Genomic DNA, 25358 nt, shown 5'->3' on the forward strand with positions numbered 1-25358 from the left:
GGTATGTATAAATGTCACACCTAATGGATTTCTCCCACAGAAGGAGACTCACCATTTCTGCCTTATCAAGACCCTTTGAGCTCTTATGATTCAATTGATTCTCTTTTTTTTAAGCTCTACTCAAAAGATCCTAGCCCATCTAATATGTTCCATCTAATATAATTTGAGAAAATTCAGATATCAGTCCAAATCAAACCAAGGTAGTAAACCAAAATCTGAAATCTATAATACGAACGCACAGTTGAGAACACGAGGAATACAAGTTTGTTAACACAATAACTAGTGCATTTCTTTAATGGTCAATTCTCCCCAAGGGCCCTCTCTCCTCTGCTTTCTTGATAGCGACTTCTTTAAATTGCCTGCTTCAAGTCCCGATTGGAGCAGTCCAGACAAGGAAACAGGTCCAGGAGCATTCTAAGTGGAGAATGACAATGGCTTAGCACACCTGAAACAAGGAAAGCTGGGTGGAGAGAGGAAACAAAAACAAAACCACAAGCACACATGGGCGCGCAGTGTGCACACACGTAACACCCCCAACCACAAGAACAAACCTGAGTCGACTTTACAACAAAAATAACACTAACTCATGGACTGAGTTAGCGTGTCTTCGAATGTATTTTCCCTTTCTTGTAATGAATATCAATACTATAAATTAGGGCAATCAAAGACCTGTGCATAAGGTGTTGGCTCTACATATGAGAGAGAATGACAATGGGATCGTGGTCTGTGTATGCTACTACTGGGAGAGCGCTGGAACCTACATAAACTTTGAAGTGTTGTAGTGAATCTTGTGCAAGAATTGCTTGGTTTCTTTTCCTGTTCAACTTTCAGCTTCTCCACTTCCAACTGTTTACTCGGGGCATCCTTTTCCTCCTTTACTACTTCAAGTGCTTTAATATATTCAGAGTTCAGATTGTCGACATCCACTTGATGCCTACTACTTTCGTCTTTAGTCTTCTCAAGTCTAGCTCTTTCCATCTCCAACTGAGGTAGCAACCTGCTCTTCTCTTGATGCAAGTAGTCTTCCTTCCTGGCTTGCTGTTGTTCAGCCCATTGGAGGCCTGACCTAAGATCTGGCACTTGAACTGCTAGAGCTTCTTGTTGCTGCCTTTCCTCTTCCTGGACTTGCTCCAGAGCCACTGACCGTGCTTCCTTGATTTTACTTTCATAAGTCGGAACTGCTTCCTGGGCTCTAGCTGCATTTATCCTATGTAGCTCGGCAAGCTCCTTATTCTGGGGTTGATCCAATGGTGCAGATACCACCTCTGGCCATGGCAGCACCTTCCCACCAGGTAGGTTATTGTCCAGAATTAGGGTGACCTCTCTGGCTTATAGTGAAAATCATGCCCCAACTGTGACAAACCCACTCACTAGGCCTGAGTGTAAATGGATCATGGATGGCAGAACTTTTAAACACCCCATCTCAGTTCCCTGTACTAAGATGTGAGCCACCACAAAAGTGCCTAAATTTAGTCACTGTAAATCACCGAACTTAACTAATTCACTAATGTTCTCACTCTCACTCCCCCCTGCCCCTCCTCCATCAACTGCAAACTGAGTATGGCCACTGAGTGCTAATGTAAACTATACACAAATAGTGCAGACCTAAACAAACATACAGTTGAGCAACCCTCCAGATACCCGTCTTGTCTTTGCTCTGTCCTACCTATCTCCTGAGGTATACTGGGCAAGAGGCAACTTTAAAAGCAAAACTTCAGGAAGCATAGGCCATCAGGCTGACAGTCATGCAATCCTGAAATGCTTACCCCTGCCAGAGACAAGCCCTCACCCTGGATAAAATCGGATAATAAAGGAAAAATAAGGTGTGAACCATAGGAAGAACTGATTACTCAGTCCAGCTGGAACACTCCTTTATCTAACTAAAGTACTCGTACACTAGTTAACTCAACAGCACTCAAACAACCATACTCACTCAGCAGTTGTACCAAGCAGGAGATAAATGGCAAAGCAGCAGCACACTACAAAACAAAGTAACAAACCAAAGGCCTATGCACTGCAAAAATCAAGGGGCAAACACAACTTTGGTCCATCCTTTCAAAACAAGAAAATTTGGTGAGGTCCTGTTATGTTACAACCTTGGCCTCTCAGGAAATAACATAAAGGAGCTAGGCCACAACAGGAATTACAAATAATAGATATTTATCAAAGTTAAGGTAAAGGGGCAATAAAGGTGATGTGTGGTGTGGTAATGCTGGCTGCAGAATGGGATCACTTCTGTAAATATGTGTTAATATATTGCAAATAGGACAGACTGTGTCTGCCTTGGCCTTTTCCAGCCACAGACATCACAACACACTGAGAGTGGACTTGTTTTTATGTTGCTTCCCCAACACCCCTAGATAAGAGCCAACAAGGGGATGTAACACATAGTCTCCTTGATCTTTTATTCATTGTCCTGACCATTGAAGACCAGTATCCGTATGCCTTTTAAACCTCAGTATTTACTTGCCTGCATTTTTGGATTTGTCCAAAAAGGGCCTTTGTTTTTCAGTATGGCCTAGGTTCCTAACATTCATGTCCTAGTCCTATTAGTACTCTTAAAATGCATCACCTCCAATTTACTGGATTAAATGCCATCTGCCTTTTCTCGGCTCATTTGACCAAGACTAGCCTACACACAACCAACTGCTCTAACAGTTTTTGTGTTATCTACAAACTTACTGATAATGCCTTCTATATCTGACTTCAGATGATTCAGATACATTACAAATAGCAAGGGTCCCAGCACTGATCCCTGTGAACACCATTATTCATAAGCATCCAATGACAAAAACAACTTTCTGCCTCCCAATATCAAACAAAATTTAGATTAAGTTTGCCAACTTGTCCTAAATACCATAGGCTGTAACCTTTTGACCTCGTCTAAGACTTTATTGAAGTTGATTTAAACCAAATACACTGTATTATCCTAATCAATGTCTCTTACTAATCAATGTCGCTTCAAAAGTCAACAGTCTGATTGGTCAGACAGAATCTGCTCTTTATTATTTCTAAGTAATAACTATTGTCATTCAGAATTTTTTCTAATAACTTCCCTAGTATTTATGTTAAGCTCATAGTAATTATCAATCCTTTTGTCTGTTGACCTTGAAAAAGTGGGCCATGTTTGCTGTCCTTCAGTCATCCACTCATTTGTGGGCAATAAAGAGTAAAGATTCTCAGAGCCCCAATAATCTCTTTCCCTTGCTCCCATAGAAGCCTGGGATAAGTTTTATCCAGCCCCCTGGATTTATCTGTATTTTTTTTGATTGAAGCCTGCAGAGGATTTCATCTTTTCCTTTGCTGAATCCTCTAGCCATAAAGTCTACTCTTTGTGAATATCAATGATATCTTCTGGTCAACATAGCATCAAGCTGCGCTCTCCAATGAGGTCGTGGCTCAGACTTAGTTTATTTTAAGGTTCTTGTGGATACCTTTGGGGACAAGGAAGCTAGATGTCAAGTTATGGTTTAAGGACAGGGATGTGGGAGGGTTAGAGGTTAGCCCAAAGTCCAGACCTCCATCCCGTATTTGAAAGCCAGTGACAAGGATGTGTTATGATAATGTTCTTTACCAGTGATATTTTGAGATCCATCTTTGTCTTTCTAATTACATTTACGTATCTCCCAATACTTTTTATATTCCCTACGTGCCTCCCCTGCTTTTAGTTCTTTACTACTGCCAAATGCTTCCTTGTGGATATATATTTTCTGTTGACCAGACCCAGTAATGGTGGGGGTATCGGAATGATTAGTTTCACAACTTGTCTTGTGGTGTTAAATTCAAAAGTAGTTGAACAATAGATAACTAGACTTGGAGAGGGGAATATGTATGGATAAATTGTGTGTGTCTTTTCTGTTTTTCTGATCAAAGCTAACTATTTTAGTGATTTATGAGTAAAGTGACAGCATTTTAAAAAAGGCACTAGGGTCTAAACTTAAAATTTGAAAATTAAAACTGTGGGTGTTGGAAATCTGGGGAAAATAAAAACAGAAAACGCTGGAAAAACTCCATATTGTCTTAAAAAAACACAACTGGGGACCTTTGTGTAATAGCTTTCTCTTTCATTTGGGAGATAAAAAGCTAGATGGGGATGAATGTCAGCAGATGGTTAATCAGCAGCATATTGAGTGCTGTTTTAGGAATACCAATAATGTCTTTAGTTTGCTTTTGAAACTCTGCTTGTTTCTTTTGCTGTGTGTACAATATTGGATATTAGTTAATATGTTCCATTTTTGCACTGAAGGTAGCCAATGTCTCTTACTGCTCTGATAGATTGCCGTGAATTCTGGATCACTGTCAATAAAGGTTGCCCATTGATGCATGAGTGGGGAGGTTCCTCACTTCCAGTGGTATGAAGGAGGATTGACTTCACGATTGAATAGTGATCAGTTGAGGGGCCATCAACTCAGTGATCATTAAGTGACACCACTAGTCTAGCCACCTTCCCACTGAGGGGAATGTAACTTCTGGTTGGTGAGTGGACTGCTTTGCCCTGTGTAGTGGGATGTGAGTTGTTGTATGCAAATTCTGCCAAACTTGACAACCTCTTTATTGTTTAAACAAGGTATAAGTAGTCTGTAAACAATGCACACTTGCCTTCAGTAACTAGGTGTAGACTAGTATGGAAACACAGGAGCAATCAAAATATTCAGATTGAAGTTTTGTGCCAAGGTATTAAGTTTGCTGCTACTTGAATGGACCAATTAGCTAATCTGTCCCTTGAGTATTTAGATAACAGGTTTTTTTTTCCCGTGTATTGAGGTGAATGCAATTTTCTGTTAGGTGTTAAAGATTTTTAAAAACAGGAGTCAAGTTGGAAAATCTTAATAGTTTTCCCCAAGGTATCTGTATAGATCATGTTTACTATTGATGTACATTGATTCATGTAAATGGCCTTTGAAGCCCTTGGGTCTTAGTCTCTGAGGCCGACATGAGAGCATCCTTTGGGAGGGTGAATCCATGGAAAGCATCTGGTCAAGTACTGAAGACCTGCACATTCCGGCAGGAATGTTTACCGACATCTTCAATGTCTTGCTCCAGCAGTCTGGGGTACCTGCCTGCTTCAAGCAGGCATCAATCATACTGGTGCCAAAAAGAATGTCATCATCTGCCTCAGTGACTATCACCCAGTAGCACTTGCATCTACCATGATGTGATTCCAGCGGCTGATCATGAAGCATAACAACTCCTGCCTGAGGAGTGATCTGGATCCGCTCCAATTTGCCAACTGCTACAGCAGGTCAACAGCAGATACTATTTCTGTACCTCATAACACAACTCTTAAACACCTGGTCAATGAAGATGCATATCTCAGGATGCTCTCATTCAGCACTATTATCCCCTCAAAAGTAATCACTGAACTCAAAGACATAGGCCGTGATGCCTCCCTGTGCAACTGCATCCTCGATTTCCTCATTGGCAGACTCCAGTTAGTACAGATTGCAACAATATCTCCTCCACAATCACCATCAGCATAAATGTACGAAGGCTATGTGCTTATCCCCCTGTTCTACTAACTTTTTACTTGTGATTTTTCTGGCCAAGTACAACTCGAATGCCATACTTAAGTTTGTCTAAACCATTGTTGGCTGAATCAAAGGTGATGAATAGGAGAGAAATTGAATATATGGTTTGAGTGGTGCCACAGCAACTGCCTTTCACTCAACATCATTAAAACCAAAGAGCTTGTTACCAAGCACAGGAGGAAGAAGCTTTGATGACCTATCCTTATAAGGGTAATAGAGGTGGAGAAGGTCAGTAACTTTAAATTCTTTTTGCATTAATATATCAGAGGATCTCTCCTATGATCAGCATACACTGTAATTGCCATCGCAATGAAGGCAGTACTGTGCCTCAGAATTTTGTGTAGATTCAGCACGTCACTAAGAACTTTGACTAATTTCCATAGATGAACAGTTGAAAGTAAGCTAACTGGTTGCATCACAGCCTGTTGTGGAAACGCCCAGGAACAGTGGTTGGAATTACAGGCAAAGCCCTCCCTACTGTTTAGTATATGCGCATTGAGCACTGCTGCAAGTAAGAGCATCCATCATCAACGTCCCCACTGTCCAGGCCCTGCTCTTTTCTCATTACTACCATTATCTGACAACCATCACTTCACTCATCACATCCCTGAACTTTTATAATCTTTACAATTCTTTACAACTTATGTTCTTGGTATTATTTTTACTTACAGTCAGTTTGTTGCCCTTTGCTCATTGGTAATTTATCAGCGTTTATAATTTTCTGTAAAATTCTTTTCTGAATTGCCTACAAAAAATTAATCTCAAGTTAGCATATGATAACATACATACTTTGATAAATTTACCTTGAATTAATGACACTCTAGTCAGTATTAGATGTTTCTGCTTTCTCTATCTTTGATCTCGGTTAATATCAAGTGAAACATCTAACTTGTAGAATTATAAGTTTGTGATTGTGCTGTCATAGGCTAAGATTAATAGTCCCAGATTAAAATATATGAAAATCTGAGCAGGAGAATGTGTACCCTCATTTGCTAACTGAGAAAAGATGAACTTTTGGTTCATGTACTACTAACTTGATTGAAGAAGTGCTTATCAGAATGTTGGAGATCGGCCTAACCTGAATAGTTTGCTTCAAAAACAAAGACAGAAAATATTGGATATGTTCCACAGGCCACTGATGTTTCAAGTTCAAATGTACCTGATCTGCCAAGCCTTCTTAGCATTTTTATGTTTTTAATTAAAAATTTGCACCATCTGCAGTATTTTACTTCTGTGTTAGCGAGTTTCAGGTTATTTCCAAGAACTTGTTACTGACAATTGAAGCATGCCAGATGGAATAGAAGCTGAGAAAACATTTCTTGAGAGGTTGTGCAGATTTATAAGAAAAATAACTGGCAACATTCATGGAAGAAACTGGCCTGGAAACAGAAATAATGATCACTTGACCTTCTGTTTTGATACCTATTAAAACTGAAAACCATTAGATCCTAAGATATTTGATAAGGCAGATCATACAGAAACAGAAATTGTCATGGACATGGAGATAACTTTATACTGAGTTAATGATGAATGACATAAGATTTGGAATCAATTTGAGTTCTTTATAGCACTGAATGGGAGTGGTGCAGCATACACAAGGATGAGTTAGGGAATCAAGGGATGTGATTATTATATACTGCATCACCCACAGTGTTAGTGGTCCTTCACACCTGAGACTTCCTACTTTTAATTAATATAATTATTAGGTGCAAAAATAGGACATTTGAGAAGGCATTACTATTAAAAAATTTAGGACTAATTTAATTCTAACCTTAACTCTACATTCAGACTCCCTATGGGAAGGATACCTCCCACCAATTCCCCCACCCCATACTTATCAAGAGCCTGTGCACCCCTGCCTTATATTCAAGATTGATTTCACTGCTTTAGGGAAAAAAGCTCCAAAGAGGTACAACTTTTTTTTTCCATTTCTCTTTGTCTTAAATAAGTGATTCCTTAATTTTAAATAATGACTCTAGTTCTAGATTCTTCCACAAGAAGAAACATCCTCTGCACATCAGCCCTGTCAAGATGCCTACAGGATCTTGTAGGTTTCAGTCATTCTTCTAAACTCCAGTGAATGTAACCCTAGCTCAGCCAACCTGTCCTCAGAAATTACCTGTCCACTCTATTTGTCTAGTATGCAGTCCCTAAACAGCTTCCAATAAATTGAAAATTTTCCATAAATAAGAAAAATAATCTGCTTAGTTTTGTATTCAATCTGCTCAGAGTAAATATGACATTCATTGGATTTTGTAATATTTTATTGGTATTAGCCATTCATGGGTCACACAGATAACCCAGGTCCCTCTGCATTTTAGAGCTGTGTATTTTTGCACCACTTAAAAAAAAATCCTACAAAATGGAAAATTTCACATTTTCCTATATTATACTGCATTTGCTAGATCTTTGCCCATTCACTTAGCCTATTTATTCACTAGATTTCATTCAACTTTTTAAAAAAAAAATACATATTAGAAACATTATCTGGAAAGAAAACATTTTTATGTTTTTGTTTCTTTGATTTGGGAATAGTTAGAATAAATTAAAATCGTAGATGCATGAAAGAGATGGATTACTTAAATGAAACATTTTCTGTATGATATATCTCAGTACAAAGCATAGTTTGCATATTTTGTTGCATAAGATTGTTACCACCTTCTCTTCCCCCCCCCCACCATACATTAACCTTTAATTCTCTTTCAGACAGGTGTGCCTGATAGCCAGAAAGGAGAAGCTCTGCTGTCTCTTGAAAGGTAAATAGTAAGTTCAGTTGCACAATATTTTCTTACAGTAATCCAGCGGTCCTCAACCACCGGGCTGCAAAGCATGTGCTATTGGGCTGCGAGGAAATGATATGAGTAGCTGCACCTTTCCTCATTCCCTGTCATGCACTGTTGAACTTGAACATAGGGTTTCCAACTGACCCGTATTTGCCGGGACATCCCGTATATTGGGATAAATTGGTTTGTTCTGTATTTCCCCCGCTAAAGTAGAGCGTTCCTATGAAACCTTTCGTGCCGAAATGGTGTGAAGCGAAGAAGCAATTACCATTAATTTATATGGGAACATTTTTTGAGCGTTTCCAGACCCAAAAAATAACCTAACAAATCATACCAAATAACATGTAAAACTGAAAATAAATAACACTAACATATAGTAAAAGCAGGAATGATATGATAAATACACAGCCTATATAAAGTAGAAGTAATGTATGTACAGTATAGTCAGGAAGATGAAGGCAAAACCCATTTGTGGGGGAAAAAATCAGCACGTACGCGCATGCGCACATCACATGCACACGACACGCATGTGCACACGGGTGCCCGCGCAATGCTTCGTGGTCATAGTAGTCTTTCCTGGGGTAAAGTGTCCCAGGATTTGACTGCTACTTTTGTCCCTTATTTGGGAGTAAGAAAGTTGGCAACCCTAACTGTAAAAGACATGTTGAGGTGAGTTTAACCCTACTTGAACACCCCCCGGTCAGCCGGTCCACAAGAATATTGTCAATATTAAACCGGTCCGCAGTGCAAAAAAGGTTGGGGACCCCTGCAGTTATCAATCCAAGCATATTGATTTAATTCAAGTGATGACCACTAACTGTAAAATGTTGAAAGCAGTATTACTAGTGTAGAGTTTTTGGCCAGCTTATTGCTTTACACTGAAAAATGTCTGCATAAGACGGTAGGTTTTACATATTTGTAAGGGGTTTTTTGCTACGATTTCAATTTTAATGTATCTTGACAGAAATTGTTGAGATTAAAAGAAATAGTTTGCCTTTCATGTATGGAATTTTAAAATTTTGCTTAAATTTCAATTTAGATTGCTCACCTTTATAAATATGGTCTCGGCCTGTAACATTGACTGTACTACTTCCTATAGATGCTGCCTGGCCTGCTGTGTTCCACCAGCATCTGCAGATTTCCTCGTGTTTGCGTGTATAAATATGGTGTCCATTTGACCCAGTACAGCTTGAAATCACTTATTAGGCACACACTGTAGGTTTTTGTATATGAGCCTTGAAGCAAGACTCAGACTTGGCATTCCTGTTGATATAGAGTATTTACATTGACTGTATTGATATCTAGGCTTGAAATCTTTAATGGGAATAATATAACTGAAGAAATCACCTGTCGCCATTATAGTGGAAATCTGACAGCAACTTCAGGAGTTTACTCATTGAGTTAAATCTATACAACTAAAAAGCGATGTCATTAATTCCTACTTAATAGAAACATAGAAAACCTACAGCATAATACAGGCCCTTCAGCCCACAATGCTGAGCCAAGCATGTACTTTAAAAATTAACCTAGGGTTACCCATAGCCCTGTATTTTTCTAAGCTCCTTCTACCTATCCAGAAGCCTCTTAAGAGACCCTATTATATCCGCCTCCACCACAATAAAATTTATTATTATTATTATTATTATATTTCTAGCTCACATTAGACAGAGCCAGACTACAGCTCTTACTGTGGTTGTAAAAGTACTAGGGAGAATGTGACCTTAGGCTTTGGGGAATGGAGGTGGCAATAAGGAAGACCTACAGGCACATGAATGAGGAGGCTAAGGGAAAAGTAGTGTCAACTGGTTAGTACCAGCACTGCAACCTCAAGGCAGTTTCAGAGGATGCTCAGTTATCTCCCATGCATGTTCAGTAACAATAATTAACTCAAGTACTGTTTATAATGAATTGTATCACCTGTCCAAACCATTTTTCAATTTAGCATAATATTATATACTTAGCTACTAAAAGTTCTATTATGTGGAAATGTACAAACTTTACCTTGTCCTCACCATTGTTGAAAACCTCACACTCACACCTAGTAACCGACAAAGGCTACTGGTTATTTAACCATAATAGGTTGAAAGCTTTGCAGCCTCTATATAAAATCAGTGAGTCGATATTTACAAAACTGTTTTTTTGGATATTTTAAACTTTGTTTAAAGCAATAAAATTATATAATGAAGTCATATTTTTAAAAAATTAAGTTTAATTGAGTTTTAATGGTGTCGTAAGCCAAAATTAATAATTTCCAAGTATTGATGCTTTCGGGCATGTGGGGCTTGTCAGCCTTGGACGGCAGCCCACCTAGGAGAAGGAAAACTCTGATTTTAAACTTCGCTGCCTTGCGGCCATACCCACCCATGAGAAAGGCTTCGAAAGTAAGCCCCAAGGAAGAAATCTGGAGCCGGGATCCCTAAGGCAGTTTGATGTTGTTTACAACTTCACTCTGGAACGTTCTGCGACGACATTGGTGCCAAGCTGTATTGGCCACTTGCCCTACCCTTGGACTGCATCAGTGACGTTGAGAGGGGGAACCCACTGCATGGGCAACAGCCAGTTCTTCAAACCTTCTCACCCTGGAGAGGACACGGCACCAGATGTGCAAACCAATGATCCCCTGGGATTGACGGGTGCCTACTAATGCTCTCTTCTCTGCTTGTTCAAAAGTTGTATGGATTGCTTTTTCATCAATTGAAGTTCTGTTCTTCAATTTACTTTTTTCAAAAATTGCTTATATTTGTTTCCTTGCTTTGCACTTTGTAAAAGTTTTTAAATGGTTAAATTATAATTTTTACTTTTATCGTTTAAATTTTTTTCATGACTGGCTTGCTAGATTCTTCAGAATAATTGGTGATTCAATCCAAACTGCTGTAACACACCAAGACACTCCAGAATTGCATTTGACAGCAGAAACATTATCAAATGTTAAATCCACTATAGAAATTGCTTAATATTTATTCCCCACTTTGGCTAAGGACTATAAAATTTGAGTTTTAATGTTTGTTGGGATTTGACTGATTTTTATCAGTCTTTAAATGAGATGCTTTATAATTTTGTAGCTGAAGGGGCAACAGTTGACATAGATGCTAAGGATGTTTGGGGGAATACAAAAGGGATTAAAGCAAAAAGATCAATATAATGGAAATGCCAGCACCTGTGGAGAGAAGTACATTTAATGTTTCAGGCTGATGTCCTTGTGTCAGAACTGGATGAAGTTAGGGATAACAAGCTTTCCTTAGCACAGCAACGAAGGATGGGAAATGAGGAAAAGTGTTAATGTCTCGGCTAGGGTAGAATGCGGAATAAATGGCTAATGTATTAATACTAGGTTTCAATTTTATTTCATGTAGTCCGAATCAGTTTCAAGATCAAGTGGAAGATGGGATTACAGAAGAAGACCTGGAGCTCATTAAAGAAAGAGAGAATGCTATTAAGCAACTGGAGGTAGATTATTTACAGTATATTGAATATTACTTGATTAAATATCTAATATTTTATGTATCTTTAATGAATTGTCATTCTTGAGGATTTGGTATGTAATTCTCCCTTTGGAGTGTTATATTTTGATGCTGAGAATTGTGTGATATTCCTATAGAATACTGAAACCTAGTGTACAAGTTTTATGTATGCTAATACTACGACATTGATGCACTTGTTAAGATTCATTATTAGTGATTGTTTCAGTGACCTGCGGATCAAAAAAACTGTAGTTAGTTATTCCATATACGTTGAACTTTCATTGAGAGAGTAATCTCTGACCTTTTGAGACATTGAATTTCCATATCCATTACTGAAGAAATCATAAATGCCAGATGCAATTGGAGCAGGATTGGAGATGTTGGTTTGCCTGCTTTTTAAAGGTACCACCAATTTGAGTAAAAGTAGTTAAGCTACCCTACCATAAAACAGTCATTATTGGTATTAGCTATCTTCAGTTAATATGTTCCACTACAATTTATAAGAACTATAAGGCAACTAAACATCAGTTAGTCTAACACTATTTTCTACATAGGGGAATTCTAGGAAATCAAAGCAAATACACATTTCTAGAATGTACTGTAGGCTATCAGTTCCAGAGCACTGGTCAGCCTTCAGTCTCATTAGTTTGCCTATAATCCTTCTATCCTTGTGCTTCTGGGTTTTCTATTAATAATGGGACATATTTATTGTATCACGTAAACAGAAAATATTTCTACAAAGTGTCAGCCATTTTGTTTCCTTTGATTAATTCCCCAGTCTTCTGAAGGACCACTGGTTACTTTTTTCCTTTTCTTTCATATGCTTATACTCACATGTTTATTGCTATTTTACCTTAAGACAGTTTCTCTCATTATTTTGGTCATCCTTTGATTTCTAAAATTTTTCCATGGTTGGGCCTAGCTTAAATCATCATAACACTGTATGCCTTCCTGTTCCCTTCTGTTGAATTTGATATCATCTCTAATTTATTTGGTTCACCACTTGAAGAACAACCTCCTTGCAAAGTCTCTAGTTTTTTGGAATGTGTATTTGAGTATTATGAAAATGTTTATTATTTAATGTCTCCTATTACTTTATCCAGTGCTTTACCTTTTAATTTCTATTTCCTGTACACTTTGGCCATTTTTTCCATATGCCTACTAAAATAAGGATACCAGTTATTACTGTAATACCATGCCTGTTAGTTGTTATTCTTTTATACTCTACCCTGCAGACGACTTCCAACTGTGGCTTTCTTTACTTGCTATTTCTTTTCCCTTTTGAAACTGATTCTCCATCTTGATCTGAGCTATCGCACAATCGTACTGATTTCATCGATTATTTTAGCGCTGCCCCACTTCCCCTGAGTTTCTGAAATATCAAGAAGCCTACAACAACATTCAGTTCCTTGGTTAGATTGCCTTGTAATCATTATACCTGTTCAATGGCTACCATGTCATACCTATTGATTTCTGTTTATGCCATCAATTGATCTGTTATGCTGTTCATGCTATGCGCTTTCAGATCATTTTGAATTTTGCCTTTTTACTATTTTCCATACTTTTTACTGTTGCACTGTTTTATTATTTCAATGTTGTCTATTCTTGCCAAACTGACTTTTCACTATAGATAGGTAGATACACTTTATTAAACCTGAGGGAAATTTGGTTTTGTTACAGCTGCACCAACCAAGAATAGAGCGTAAATATAGCAATACAAAAAAACCCCAACAATCAAACAACAAAATGCAAAACTATGCCAGATGGAAAATAAGTCCAGAACCAGTCTATTGGCTCAGGGTGTCTGACCCTCCACGGGAGGAGCTGCACGTTCGATGGCCACAGGCAGGAACGACCTCCCATGCTGCCAAGTGTTGTATCACGGTGGAGTGTGGCCGAAGTCCAGCAGTAAAAAGTTCAATATCCAGTCTGCAAACATGTTCCTCAATCGTAATATACCCCGGATTGCACCATCCGTTGTTAGCCAGATCAGTAAGCACCCCACTCCTTCATGCCGCTTACTGCTCTCGGTGCACTTCCGGTCAGGCGGAATAGTATTACCCACCGAACTCCTCTTCTCCAAAAGTCTCTGTTTTCTCGACCCAGTCTTCTTTCCTCGGCTTTGTGATCCCCCTCTGTGTGTTTTCCTCCGGATTTCAGCAGGGGTGTCTGCTGCTCTGTTCGCTAAGCCAACCGGAATTTGCTGGTCCGTGACATACACAGTGTGACCTTGCTTCTGTCCCGCTTGTCGGGATGTAACCATTTCCAGCACTAAAGAAAACCCAAATAAAACTCTCTCTACCAGCATGTTAGAGAGGGTGCAGCTTCGACGTGCACAGCACTATCCTGAACTGTTGCCATATCCTTTAGCTTTCTATATGTCCTCACACCCCTAACATTTTGCCATTTAACTTTAATCCTGTTTACAGCCCAAATTAGTCGATTTGCCAAGATGCTTGTCCCAGCTGATTTAACTGACACCCACTCTCAGAGAACACAACATCTTTTTTCCCCCGGAACTGGTGCTATTGCCACAGAAATTTAATTTCACTTCTTTCACGCTGTTCCAGAACCACACATTCAACTCTGATCTAGTTGACATCATGCCAGTTTACAAATAGTCTGTATAGTAATTCATTGATTATTACCTGTGGTTCTATGTTTTAATTTAGATCCTACTTGCTCAAATCGTTTTAGTTGAACCTCCTTTCTTACTCCAGTATGGATCATTGCATCAAAATCTATCGCCTCACTCGCAAGTTTCTCTTTAGGTCTGACGAGATCCTTTAATCCAGGCACCAGACAGGCATCACAGCCTTAAAGCTTGGGGCTACAGTGAATGGTATCTCAATAGGTGTACTCTTTTACTACATTTTTTTCTAATTCACCAGTTTGTATGGCTTTTAATCATGTTGCTGTAGTCATTTTACAGATTGAAGGCTTTGTTCTTGTTTATACCATCAAGAGCCTTGCACCTGTTGGATAAGTGCAAAGATGGATGCTTATTTCATTCTACTTTCTAGATCTCTTGCTTCAGTTGAAACACTCTTATACTTGGTTCAAATACTTGGAGTTATAGGTGTATTGCATACAACACATTTAATCCACTTACATTTGGCCATCCATACAAATCCCATTTGCCCACATTATGACTACCCTTTTATGACTTGCCTGTTTGAATGACTGTCTAAATGCTTCTTAAACATAGTAATTTATTGGATTCCACCAGGACCTCTGGCAGTATGATCCAGGTATCAATCTATTTTTTAAAGAAACACTCATCTTTCAGATCTCCTTTAAAACTTCTTCCTTTAATTTGATACCCCTATCATGGGAAAAAGATTTTAATTTGCTCCCTTATCTAGCTTCTCCTTAATATACTCAGGCTATTTCTTGCCCTCTTTCCTAATCTCACTGTCAAACTAAACTCGTCCAATCCAAGGCAACGTCCTGGTGAATCTTCTCTATGCTCTTTAGTGCAATCACATCTTTCTTCTAGGGTGGCCTCTAGAAATGCACACATTACTCCAAATACGGCTTAACCAAGGTTTTGTAAAGTTGGATGTAGAAATTTATAGAATTCTCATTGATGGAAGAAATAACTGAAACACTTCTCAATTTTAAAAATGCTGACATAAACACTTATCAATTCTATTCTTTTTAGTCTGATATCTTGGATATTAATGAAATATTCAAAGACTTGGGAATGATGATTCATGAACAAGGAGATCTAGTTGGTAAGCAGCCTGGAATTCCAATAAATTCTCAATTGTGCAGTCTTGGGTTCTGTTTTATATGGATTTATGTTGACTGTTAATTAAATGCAATTTTTTTTACTTTGAGTGAAAAGTTTTGTTTAAAAGACAATGACATCAGTATCTTGAGATCCTTCTGGAGTTGTTGTCCTGTATTAAAAGTAATTTTTTCCATCTTTTTATTTCCAAATATACTATTTTCCTAACTTGTATGTGAGTGAACATTTACCTATTTAAGTAAGCACCTAAATATCCCTTCACAGGTATAAAATTTAGTAGCTTAAAGTTTAGGGCAAGGTAAGATGAGTTGGTAGCAAATGTGTCTTGCAAATTGTAACACTACTGCAACCTCATCCTTCTGTGTATGTGGCAAATAGTTTAAGATGATATAGAATAATGACTACTAGTTGATGTTGCCCCATACCATTACTTGTTGGTCAAAATGCTGCATTTATGGTGAACTTGTGTCTTACTATTACATTTCCTGAATGAATAAGGAGGTTAAGGTCTGAGTCTGACTCATAGAAAGTAGAACCAAGGGGAGGTGACAGGTTGATGGGGCTAAGTGCTTGAGAGAAGTGTTACCAGAGAAGCAAATAAATTTAAATAAAACAGAAGTGAAAAGTGAGCTCTGGTCAGAGCTGAGGCAGGTGCAGTCTGGTGAATTGTCTGAGGAACTGAGCCTGAGACTTTTATTTTTGTGAGCATTAATAGCGCCTTGGATCAAAGTTTACATCAATGATTGTGACATTTAAAGTTTTTGAGGAGGAACTCTTTAAAATAACCAAGATAAATTAAGGACAGTCTTCAAAAGAAAGTGCAAGAAAAGCAAAGTGACGTGGTCCAAGTTGGGATGGAAACTGAAAAATGTTCATTTTTTTAATCTTTTTTATTCATTATTATTAAAGATCAACAAAAAATATATTAAGATAAAGTCAATATGTCAAAATGTACAATAAAGAATTAAATTAGCAAATAACTGATTAACAAAGCTGAACAATATATCAATAAGAAGAAAAAGTAGTGTTAAGAATTTCTTTTGAAAGAAAAAAAGAGAGGAAAAAAAGGACCCCTACTAAGGGGGGGGGAACCCCTACTAATTTAAAAAAAAAATTGAAAAAACCCACCACTGGGAGCACAACCCCAGAGTTGTACGTCATACAAGCTTCCATAAAAGAAAAACATCAATCCACCAACTCAAATCCATTTAAACAAAAATCAGAAGGAAACCATATTAATTAACTCAAATCAGATGATAATAATGGGCAAAAGACCCTCACCTTTTCTGGAAATCAAATCAAAGATCAAAAGTTTGACCTGATTTTCTCCAAACTAAGGCATAGCATCACCTGAGAGAACCATTCTACCAAAGTAGGAGCAGAAGCATCTTTCCATTTCAACAAAATAGTCCTTCTGGCCAATAATGTAATGAATGCAATTACATGTTGGTCTGATAGAGAAATACCATGAATATATTGAGGGATTATACCAAACAAAACTGTCAATTTATTAGGTTGTAAATTAATGTTTAAAACTTTAGAAATTGTAGAAAAATAGATTTCCAAAAATGTTTCAATACAGAATATGACCAAAACGTGTGTCAATGTAGCTATCTCAGTCTTACATCTGTCACATTGACTATCAACATTAGGAAACATTTTAGACAGTCTCTCCTTTGTCAAATAATAACGATGTACAATTTTAAATTGAATTAAAGAGTGACTGGCACAGATCGAAGAAGAGTTAACCAACTTCAAAATCTGCAACCAATCCTCTGTTATCAAGGTCATATTAAGCTCTCTCTCCCAATCTTGGTTAATCTTAAGTGAAGGGTAATTGTGCTATTGTAACAATAAATTATAAATTTTCCCAATAAAACCTTTCAAGTAAAAGGGTTCATTTTTAAAATAATGTCTAACAGGTCAGAATCCTGTATATACGGAAAATTACTTAAATATTCTTGTAAAGAGTGTCTGACCTGAAGATATTGCAGGAAATGTGAATACGAGAGAGTATTTAGTTACTAATTTCTCAAAAGACATCAATCAGCCATCTTGAAACAGATCCATGAAGAAATAAACTCCTTTATTCCTCCAAAGAAGAAAGGTAGGATCACTTAATGAAGGTTTAAATTAATAATTTTGATAAATTAAACTAAAAAGTTTAAATTTTTAAGATTAAAAAAATTATGAAACTGGAACCAAATTTGTAATGACTGCTTAATCACAGGATATAAATTTAACTTGGCAATTTTGGCCAGTTGTACAGGTAGAGAAGCTCCTAATAACAAGATTAAGTGAAACTGTTTCACAGCTTTCAATTCCAAATCAACCCAAGGTGGTCATTCATTTTTATCAGCCCAATATAACCAAAAACACATATAACATATATTAACAGACCAAAAATACATTCTTAAATTAGGCAGAACAAGACCTCCATCCTTTTTAATTTTTGTAAATAATATTTACCAATTCTTGGTATTTTAGTATTCCAAACAAAAGATGAAATTGTGGCGACCCACTTTGCAGCGCACACGAACCGGCTCACAAAACAGCGCGCGCCGGCAGAGAGGCCGGCCCCAAAAAGGGCGCCAGGCCATCTTCACCAGCAGGGGAAAAACCCGCGCATGGAAAGGGTCTGCGAATATGCATTCCCCACAGTAGTCCCGCCTGGGGAGGTCGAGGACGGGAAGGCTTTAAAGGAGGCTGCGAAGTTTGAATAAATCTTTTTTATTGCAACTCCAACTAACCAACTACATGTCATTATTCTAGAGCTGTGTGTAGCACACCGCTACAAAATAATAGTCAACCTAATCAAAAAACATGGTAGTTTAAAAAAAAGAGATATTTTGAAATATATATAAAAAAATTTTGGTAAAATCATCATTTTAACTGCATGAATTCGGCTGGCTAACGAAAGTGTAAGTGGATTCCATCTACAATATAATTGCTTCATAAAATCCACTAAAGGAAGCAAATTAGCTTTATAAAGGTCTTTATAATTTTTAGTAGTAGTAATAATAATATTACTAAATATTTAAAAGAGTCCGTAACTCTAAAAGGAATGTCATCATATATAGAAGCAGAATCATTTAGGGGAAACAATTCACTTTTTGAAGGTTTAGTTTATATCCTGAAAACTTTCCGAACTCGTTTAATAGTTTCAATAAACTAGGAATGGATTTTTCAGGATTCAAAATATAAACTAAGAGATCGTCAGCATAAAGGGAGATCTTATGAATAGTCCCATTTATGAAAATTCCATGGATGTCTTTAGCTTCAGGAAGTGCAATAGAGGGTTCCAGCACCAAATTAAATAACAAGGGACTTAACGGACAACCTTGTCTCATACCCCGCGAAAGCTGAGAAAAAGGAGATCTGTAATTATTGGTAATAACAGTAGCAATAGGGCTTTTATATATCATTCTGATCCACTTATTAAAATTAATACCAAAGCTGAATTTCTCTAAAACGTTAAATAAATATTTCCATTCAACTCTGTCAAATGCCTTTTCAGCATCGAGAGAGACAACACATTGGGGCGTCTTAGAAAAGGATGAATATATAATACTTAACAGTCTCTGAACATTAGAGAAGGAATAACAGCCCATTACAAAACCTATTTGGTCCTGAGAGATAATTTTAGCTAGAATATTCTCTAGCTGATTCGCCATTATTTCTGAAAGAATTTTAGCATCCATATTTAATGATGAAATAGGCCTATATGAAGACAGTCAGTAAGGTCTTTATCTTCCTTAAGAATTAAAGAAATAGAAGCTTCATAAAATGTGGGAGGTAACTCTCCTATCAAAAAAGAATCTTTATGCATTTCTAACATATATGGAGAAAGCAATTTTTCAATTTTTTTATAAAATCCTACAGAATAACCATCCAGTCCAGGAGCTTTACCAGATTGTATTGAAAAAATAGCTTTCTGGATTTTGTTTTCAGTAATAGGAGCATCAAGAGTTTGTTGATCTTCAACAGAAATTCGAGAAAAATAGATCTTTTGTAAAAGGGCATTCATTTTAGAAGAATCAACTGGAAACTGAGATTTATAAAGTTCAATGTAAAAATCTTGAAAAATTTTATTAATGTCTTCATAATTACGTGCTAAACTACCGTCTCCCTTACGAATTTTTAAAATTTGTCTTTTGGCTCTAGCTGCTTTTAATTGAGATGCTAATAGCTTATTATTTTTATCTCCAAACACATAAAATTGACTTTTCAATTTAAGCAAATTTCTTTCAATAGGATAAATTAATAGTAAATTATATTGTGATTGGAGTTCAACCCTTTGTTTAAATAAATCAGTGTTAGGAGAGATTGCATAAATATTATCCAAGTCTTTAATTTGTTTTGAAATCTTATCTAACTCTGTTTTTGTCTGTTTCTTAAGCTTAGCTAAATAGGAGATTATCTGACAGCGCAAATATGCTTTAAATGTATCCAATATAATCAATTTCGACACATCTCCCTTATTATTAAAAAGAAAAAAATCTTTTATCTGAGTCTCAATAAATTTGACAAAGTCCGAACTTTGTAATAAATTTTCTGGAAAACACCAAGGCAAATTTGCAATACTGACATCATTCAATTCAAAAACTAAGCTTAAGGGCGCATGATCTGAGAAAACGATAGCATCATATTCACATTTCTGGACTTTAGACAGAAGCCAGAGATCGGCTATAAAATAATCGATTCTCAAATACTCTTTGTGTACATGTGGAAAAAGAAGAATAATCTCTGTCATTAGGATGTAAATGTCTCCGAATTTCAACCAGGCCATAATCAATTAAAAAAAGAGTTAATAAGTGATGCAGAACAACTCGGAAGCTGCTGATTGGTTGCACTCTTGTCAATCAAAGGATTTAAACAACAGTTCAAATCACCACCCATAACAACAACATATACTCATTTAAATCCATCAATAAAGCAAATACATTTTTAAAAAAGAAGGATCATCTACATTAGGTCCATATAAATTAACCAGGACAATTTTTCTATTACAAATTGTTCCTTTAACAATTAAAAATCTACCATTAATATCTGACACAATGTCTTCTTGGATATATAAAATATTAGATTTAATAAAAATAGATACTCTCTTTGTTTTATTTTGACAAGTAGCGTGAAATTGAAGGCCCTTCCACATTTAAAAAAAAATCTATTTTGATCGCCCGTTTTGATATGCGTTTCTTGAACAAAAATTATATCAGGTTGGAATCGATTAATGATTTTAAAAGTCTTCTTTCTCTTAATAGGATGACTCCAACCACGTTCATTCCAACTTATAACGTTTATCTGTTTAGCTACCACAAAAACAATGTTATTTTATTTAACACATAAATACACGCATACCAGCGCGGGCTAATCAAAACTGGTGGTGATAAGTATAACCATATAGAAAACACACATGCTCCATCCAGAACTCTGTAATGGGGAAAAAATACAATAAAGAAAACTAGAATTAATCCTACAATTAATCTTATAACTCAAAACTAACCCCAGTCCTCCCACCACCCTGAAAGACCCGAAATTCGGCAAAAGAAAAAAGCGGAAATGCGTCCCCATAGAAGTAAAAGAAGAAGGGAGACTGCACGAGCTGCCCATTTTATAATGATGATTTTAAAAGCTTTCCCTAATTCTTCCCCCAGTAACAAAACAAAAACACACAGCCCTAAAATAGGAAAGCCCTGCAGAAGAAAAAAAAAATTGTTTATACTTAATCCTTAAAAATACACTGGGGAATGTAGAGACAATTTCCAAAAACACAAAAACAGTAAAATTAAACAAAGAGAAGAATGCCTATATAATCTCTAACAAAGAAAAATCAACACCATTTTCCATTTAACTTACACACCCAATGAAAATCTGTTTTTAGAAAAAAAACTAAATATTTATCTACTAAGCACTCCCAACTGTGTGTATATATAAGAAAAAGTCCTTAAGAACTATGAAAGCTATCACTTAATTTAAAAAAAAAGGATAGAAACAAATAATCAAACCGGTTAACAATCTGTCCGCTGTGTTAATTTGCTCAGTAAACCAAACAGATTTTGGGAAAGTCATTCATCAGTCACATGAAAAAGTTCACATCTTCTTTAAATGGTCCATCGATCAGAGGACATCTTAAGCAAATCAAAAATCTTCAAAGCTTGTTTCTTTCTGAAGTAACAATTATTCAGCAGACAATTCAAGCCTTGGCTGCAACCAAAATAGAGTTAACTTAGTCCTTTGCCGCTTTGGGGTCCAGAAAAACATGTGGAGTCGAATCTTTGGGAAATAATTTTAATCGGGCTGGATAGCTAAATGATAGCCTATGATAAGGGATTATTCCTATCTTCATGGTTGGAGCGAATTTAGACTGCAGGTCCGTAACTTCCCGTGGATAATCTTCATAAAAACAAATCTCAGAACCATTGAATTTAAAAACTCTGTTTCCTTGCATATTTCATGATTTGGTTTTTAACTTTGAAACGAAGAAAGCAGACCAAAACTGACCTTGGTTTATTCGGATCCTGAGATTTCGGTGAAAATTTTGCTAATTTGTTTCAATCTTTGTTTCCGGAGGTTGAGGTAAAATATCTGGAAACAAAGATTGAAACAAATTAGCAAAATAGTCCAATAAATCCCCACTCTCAGATCCTTCCTTCAATCCAACAATTCGAATATTATTCCTACAAGATCTTGCTTCCAAATCGATAATCTTATGTTGAGACTTTTCCAAGTGGGCTGAAATACCCGCTATCTGACGCTTCGTCTCTTTAAGATCAGAATTCAAGGAAATAATATTTTCCTGCACAAATTGAAAACTCTCTTGTAATGACTTCATCTCAGAAGAGGTAGCATTAGGTTTTACCGTGTTGTTGTCTATTTTCCTGTCGAGAACCATCAGTGAATGTTCTAAACGCTCAGCCCAAACAGGCATCTCCTCTGATTTTCCTTTTGAAGTTTTCCCCTTTCCATTGCTGGATTCAGGAAGCTGCTTTCCACTTCTTAAAGCTTGTGACATAATAACAACTATTCCCCTCTAAGATCCGACAAATAAAAGTTAACAATTCAAAGTTTAAACTGGGGAAAAGGAAGAATTAATCGCAGCCACACAAAACGTGTGTCACTGCATTGGGCAGTAGGCGGAGTCCCCCTGAAAATTGAAAAATTCAACGAAGTCATGAAAGACACGTATTTTCAGATGGATCTTTCCATAATTTATAACCTGGTATTGAAGTCCATTAATTACAGTGCAATTATATGGTGCAACTATATGAAATTAAAACAGCTTTAAATACAGTTGTCAGCAATATAACATCCTAAACGTTCCTGTTTCAAGCCTACCTGCTTGCCAAAGGAATGTGCTTGGTGTGTAATGGTAAAATACAAGATTGTAAAGAGGCAGCAAGATGTCTGATTAATAATTAACACTCAATTATTTCTGTATATGCATTATAACTACACTCCGATTGATTCTTGAATTTATTCACAAGTGATTGCACTGTGAAGAGTAACAAATGCTATCAAATGTACTGCAATGACAGGATAATTTGAGAAGTTAGTGTGGGTTATTTTTCTGAATGTATGAAAACTTGTTATTTTTAGTTTTAATGATTTATTATATTTTTTCTGCAGATAGCATAGAAGCCAATGTGGAAACTGCTGAAGTACACGTACAACAAGCAAACCAGCAGCTTAGTAGGGCAGCTGAATATCAAGTAAGATGTCTTCTGAATTGCATATAGATTATGTGGCAAGATGCATTCTCAAATTTGAGAATGAATTTGAACTTGGGCTTTTGGCTGTTTTTAGATCTAATTCACATCAAAGTATTCTTTTGCTGAACTTCTGGCCTGCATTATGCTAAATTAAATGCACACTGCTTTATTTCTCTTGCACACAAGGCCCACTATTGTTGAATCTGAGTTTTCATTTAGTAATACACACGTGAATTAGGGAGCACTTTGGGTGTTGCTAAATAAGATCATAAATTATTTAATTTTAGCCCAACACGTACTACTTCCTCGTCTTTCTTAAATTGATCGCATATTTTTAAATGGGGCCCTACTTCTGATTCTCTCATTTACTCTATCAAGATCTTTTGGGATCTTGCATGCTTCAGTCACGTTGTCTCTTGCTCATCAAATTCCAGTGAACTCAAGCACAGCCTTTTCCCTTAAGACATTACCAAAACTTTTCCCCCTCACTTAACCCATTTATATTCCTTTAGTATATATAGATATATATAAATATATGTACTCTTAAGAACTTGATTTTTAACCCATAGTACATTTGTGTTATCAGCAAATTTAGCAACCAGACCCTTGGTCCCTTCATCCAAGTCATGTATATAAATTATTAAAACGTCAATGCCCCAGCTCTACTTGTTCAGAAAATAAATACCTTCTGTTTTTGGTTAGCCTGTCACTTGACTATGCATGCCATTATATTAGGTCCTCTGTTACAAGCTTTAATTTCTACATGAACCTTTTGTTTTATTGCTTTCAATGTTATTAGAAATTAACCTTTTTTTTAATTTCCCATAGCGCAAATCTCGTAAAAAAATATGCATCTTAATCATCGTATTGCTAATCCTTGCTGTGGTGGTTGGACTCATTATCTGGGTAGTAGCATCAAGATGAAGTCTGAAGATCAAGCATAATATTGCACCCAAATTCTGGTTAGCATTAAACATCGGAGTTTATTTACGGATGGTAAATACTTTATTCAAATACATTTAGAAATTGAAGTGTGCTTTCTAGCAATGTAATCAAATCTATTTTATAATTGAAACTGCCATGCTTCATTAATTTGGATGCCATTATTTAAATAATGTAGAATGGTTTATTTCTTTAATGCTCAGGCCAAACATTGTATGGAATCTTTTATCTGCCATGTTGCCATAACTTAACTAAATTAACTGCTAGGATCTGCTGGTAATTGTAAATTTATTTTAGTTTGACCTTATTAATGTGCAAAAGGCATTCCATTAGGCCTAAGTGTACTTGGACCAGTGCCGAATGGACTCTTCAATTTTCTGTTAGAGTGATGCCACTTTAATGCTTTTTGACAGCCTTGGTTTTGTGGTTGTCCAAATGAGTTATTAAATGAAGTAATAATGCATCTAGTTTTCATCAACTGTGTACCTACTGATTTCTTACTGGAAGTTAACTTGCCATTATCCTGTTTTTGCAATATTTGCACTGAATAGAACAAGTCTGACTTTGTACCAGATTACACTCCTTTGTTTTGTGTTTTATCTTAATGAACAATACAGAATGGACTATATTTGTATTCCAAGGGATGTATTAAACATTTTAATACACTCAAGATGGCATAACTTCTATGCGTCCACATAGTTTTGCAAATTTGCATTTAAAATTAGACTGGTATTGCAATCTAAATGCTGCTTAAATAAACTTTTTCTATATAAATTGTGTTCCTGATGCTGTTAAACAACTTTATACAAGGTGGCAATTGAGGAATATTGAAGTCACGAAAGAATTATGTAATCTTTCAAATCTGTACAAATACACTAATTTGAATAATCAATTGCAATGAACTGCTGTGCATTTGCCTTGTTGAGTGCACCTCTGTTGACACTTCGTGCTCAATGCCAAAGTAATTGAGACTTTATTTTCTATCCAATCATCTTGAGTCATGGGTAAAATGCGAAGGTCTTTCTGAGCATGAATGACCTAATAGGACAAACACGAGGAAATCTGCAGGTGCTGGAATTTCAAGCAACACACATAAAAGTTGCTGGTGAACGCAGCAGGCCAGGCAGCATCTCTAGGAAGAGGTACAGTCGACGTTTTGGGCCACGACCCTTCGTCAG

The 25358-nt window shown here is 36.6% G+C and overlaps 1 protein-coding gene across 2 annotated transcripts in view; it reads left to right on the forward strand.

Moving 5' to 3' along the window:
* stx7l (syntaxin 7-like) overlaps positions 1-24968 on the forward strand; it is a 46381-nt gene extending 21413 nt beyond the window's left edge. Inside the window, exons 6-10 of one of the 2 annotated variants that reach the window (XM_072251508.1) lie at positions 8235-8284; positions 11665-11758; positions 15437-15509; positions 23156-23238; positions 24067-24967. In XM_072251508.1, coding sequence (XP_072107609.1) covers positions 8235-8284; positions 11665-11758; positions 15437-15509; positions 23156-23238; positions 24067-24162 — 396 coding nt within the window. In that variant the 3' untranslated portion in view covers positions 24163-24967. Of the gene's footprint in view, positions 1-8234; positions 8285-11664; positions 11759-15436; positions 15510-23155; positions 23239-24066 lie in introns of both variants that reach the window. The other variant, XM_072251509.1, reaches the window with a different exon arrangement.
* The last annotated feature ends 390 nt before the right edge of the window (positions 24969-25358 follow it).

The sequence above is a fragment of the Mobula birostris genome, chromosome 2, assembly GCF_030028105.1.
Source record: "Mobula birostris isolate sMobBir1 chromosome 2, sMobBir1.hap1, whole genome shotgun sequence".
Lineage (NCBI taxonomy): Eukaryota > Metazoa > Chordata > Chondrichthyes > Myliobatiformes > Myliobatidae > Mobula > Mobula birostris.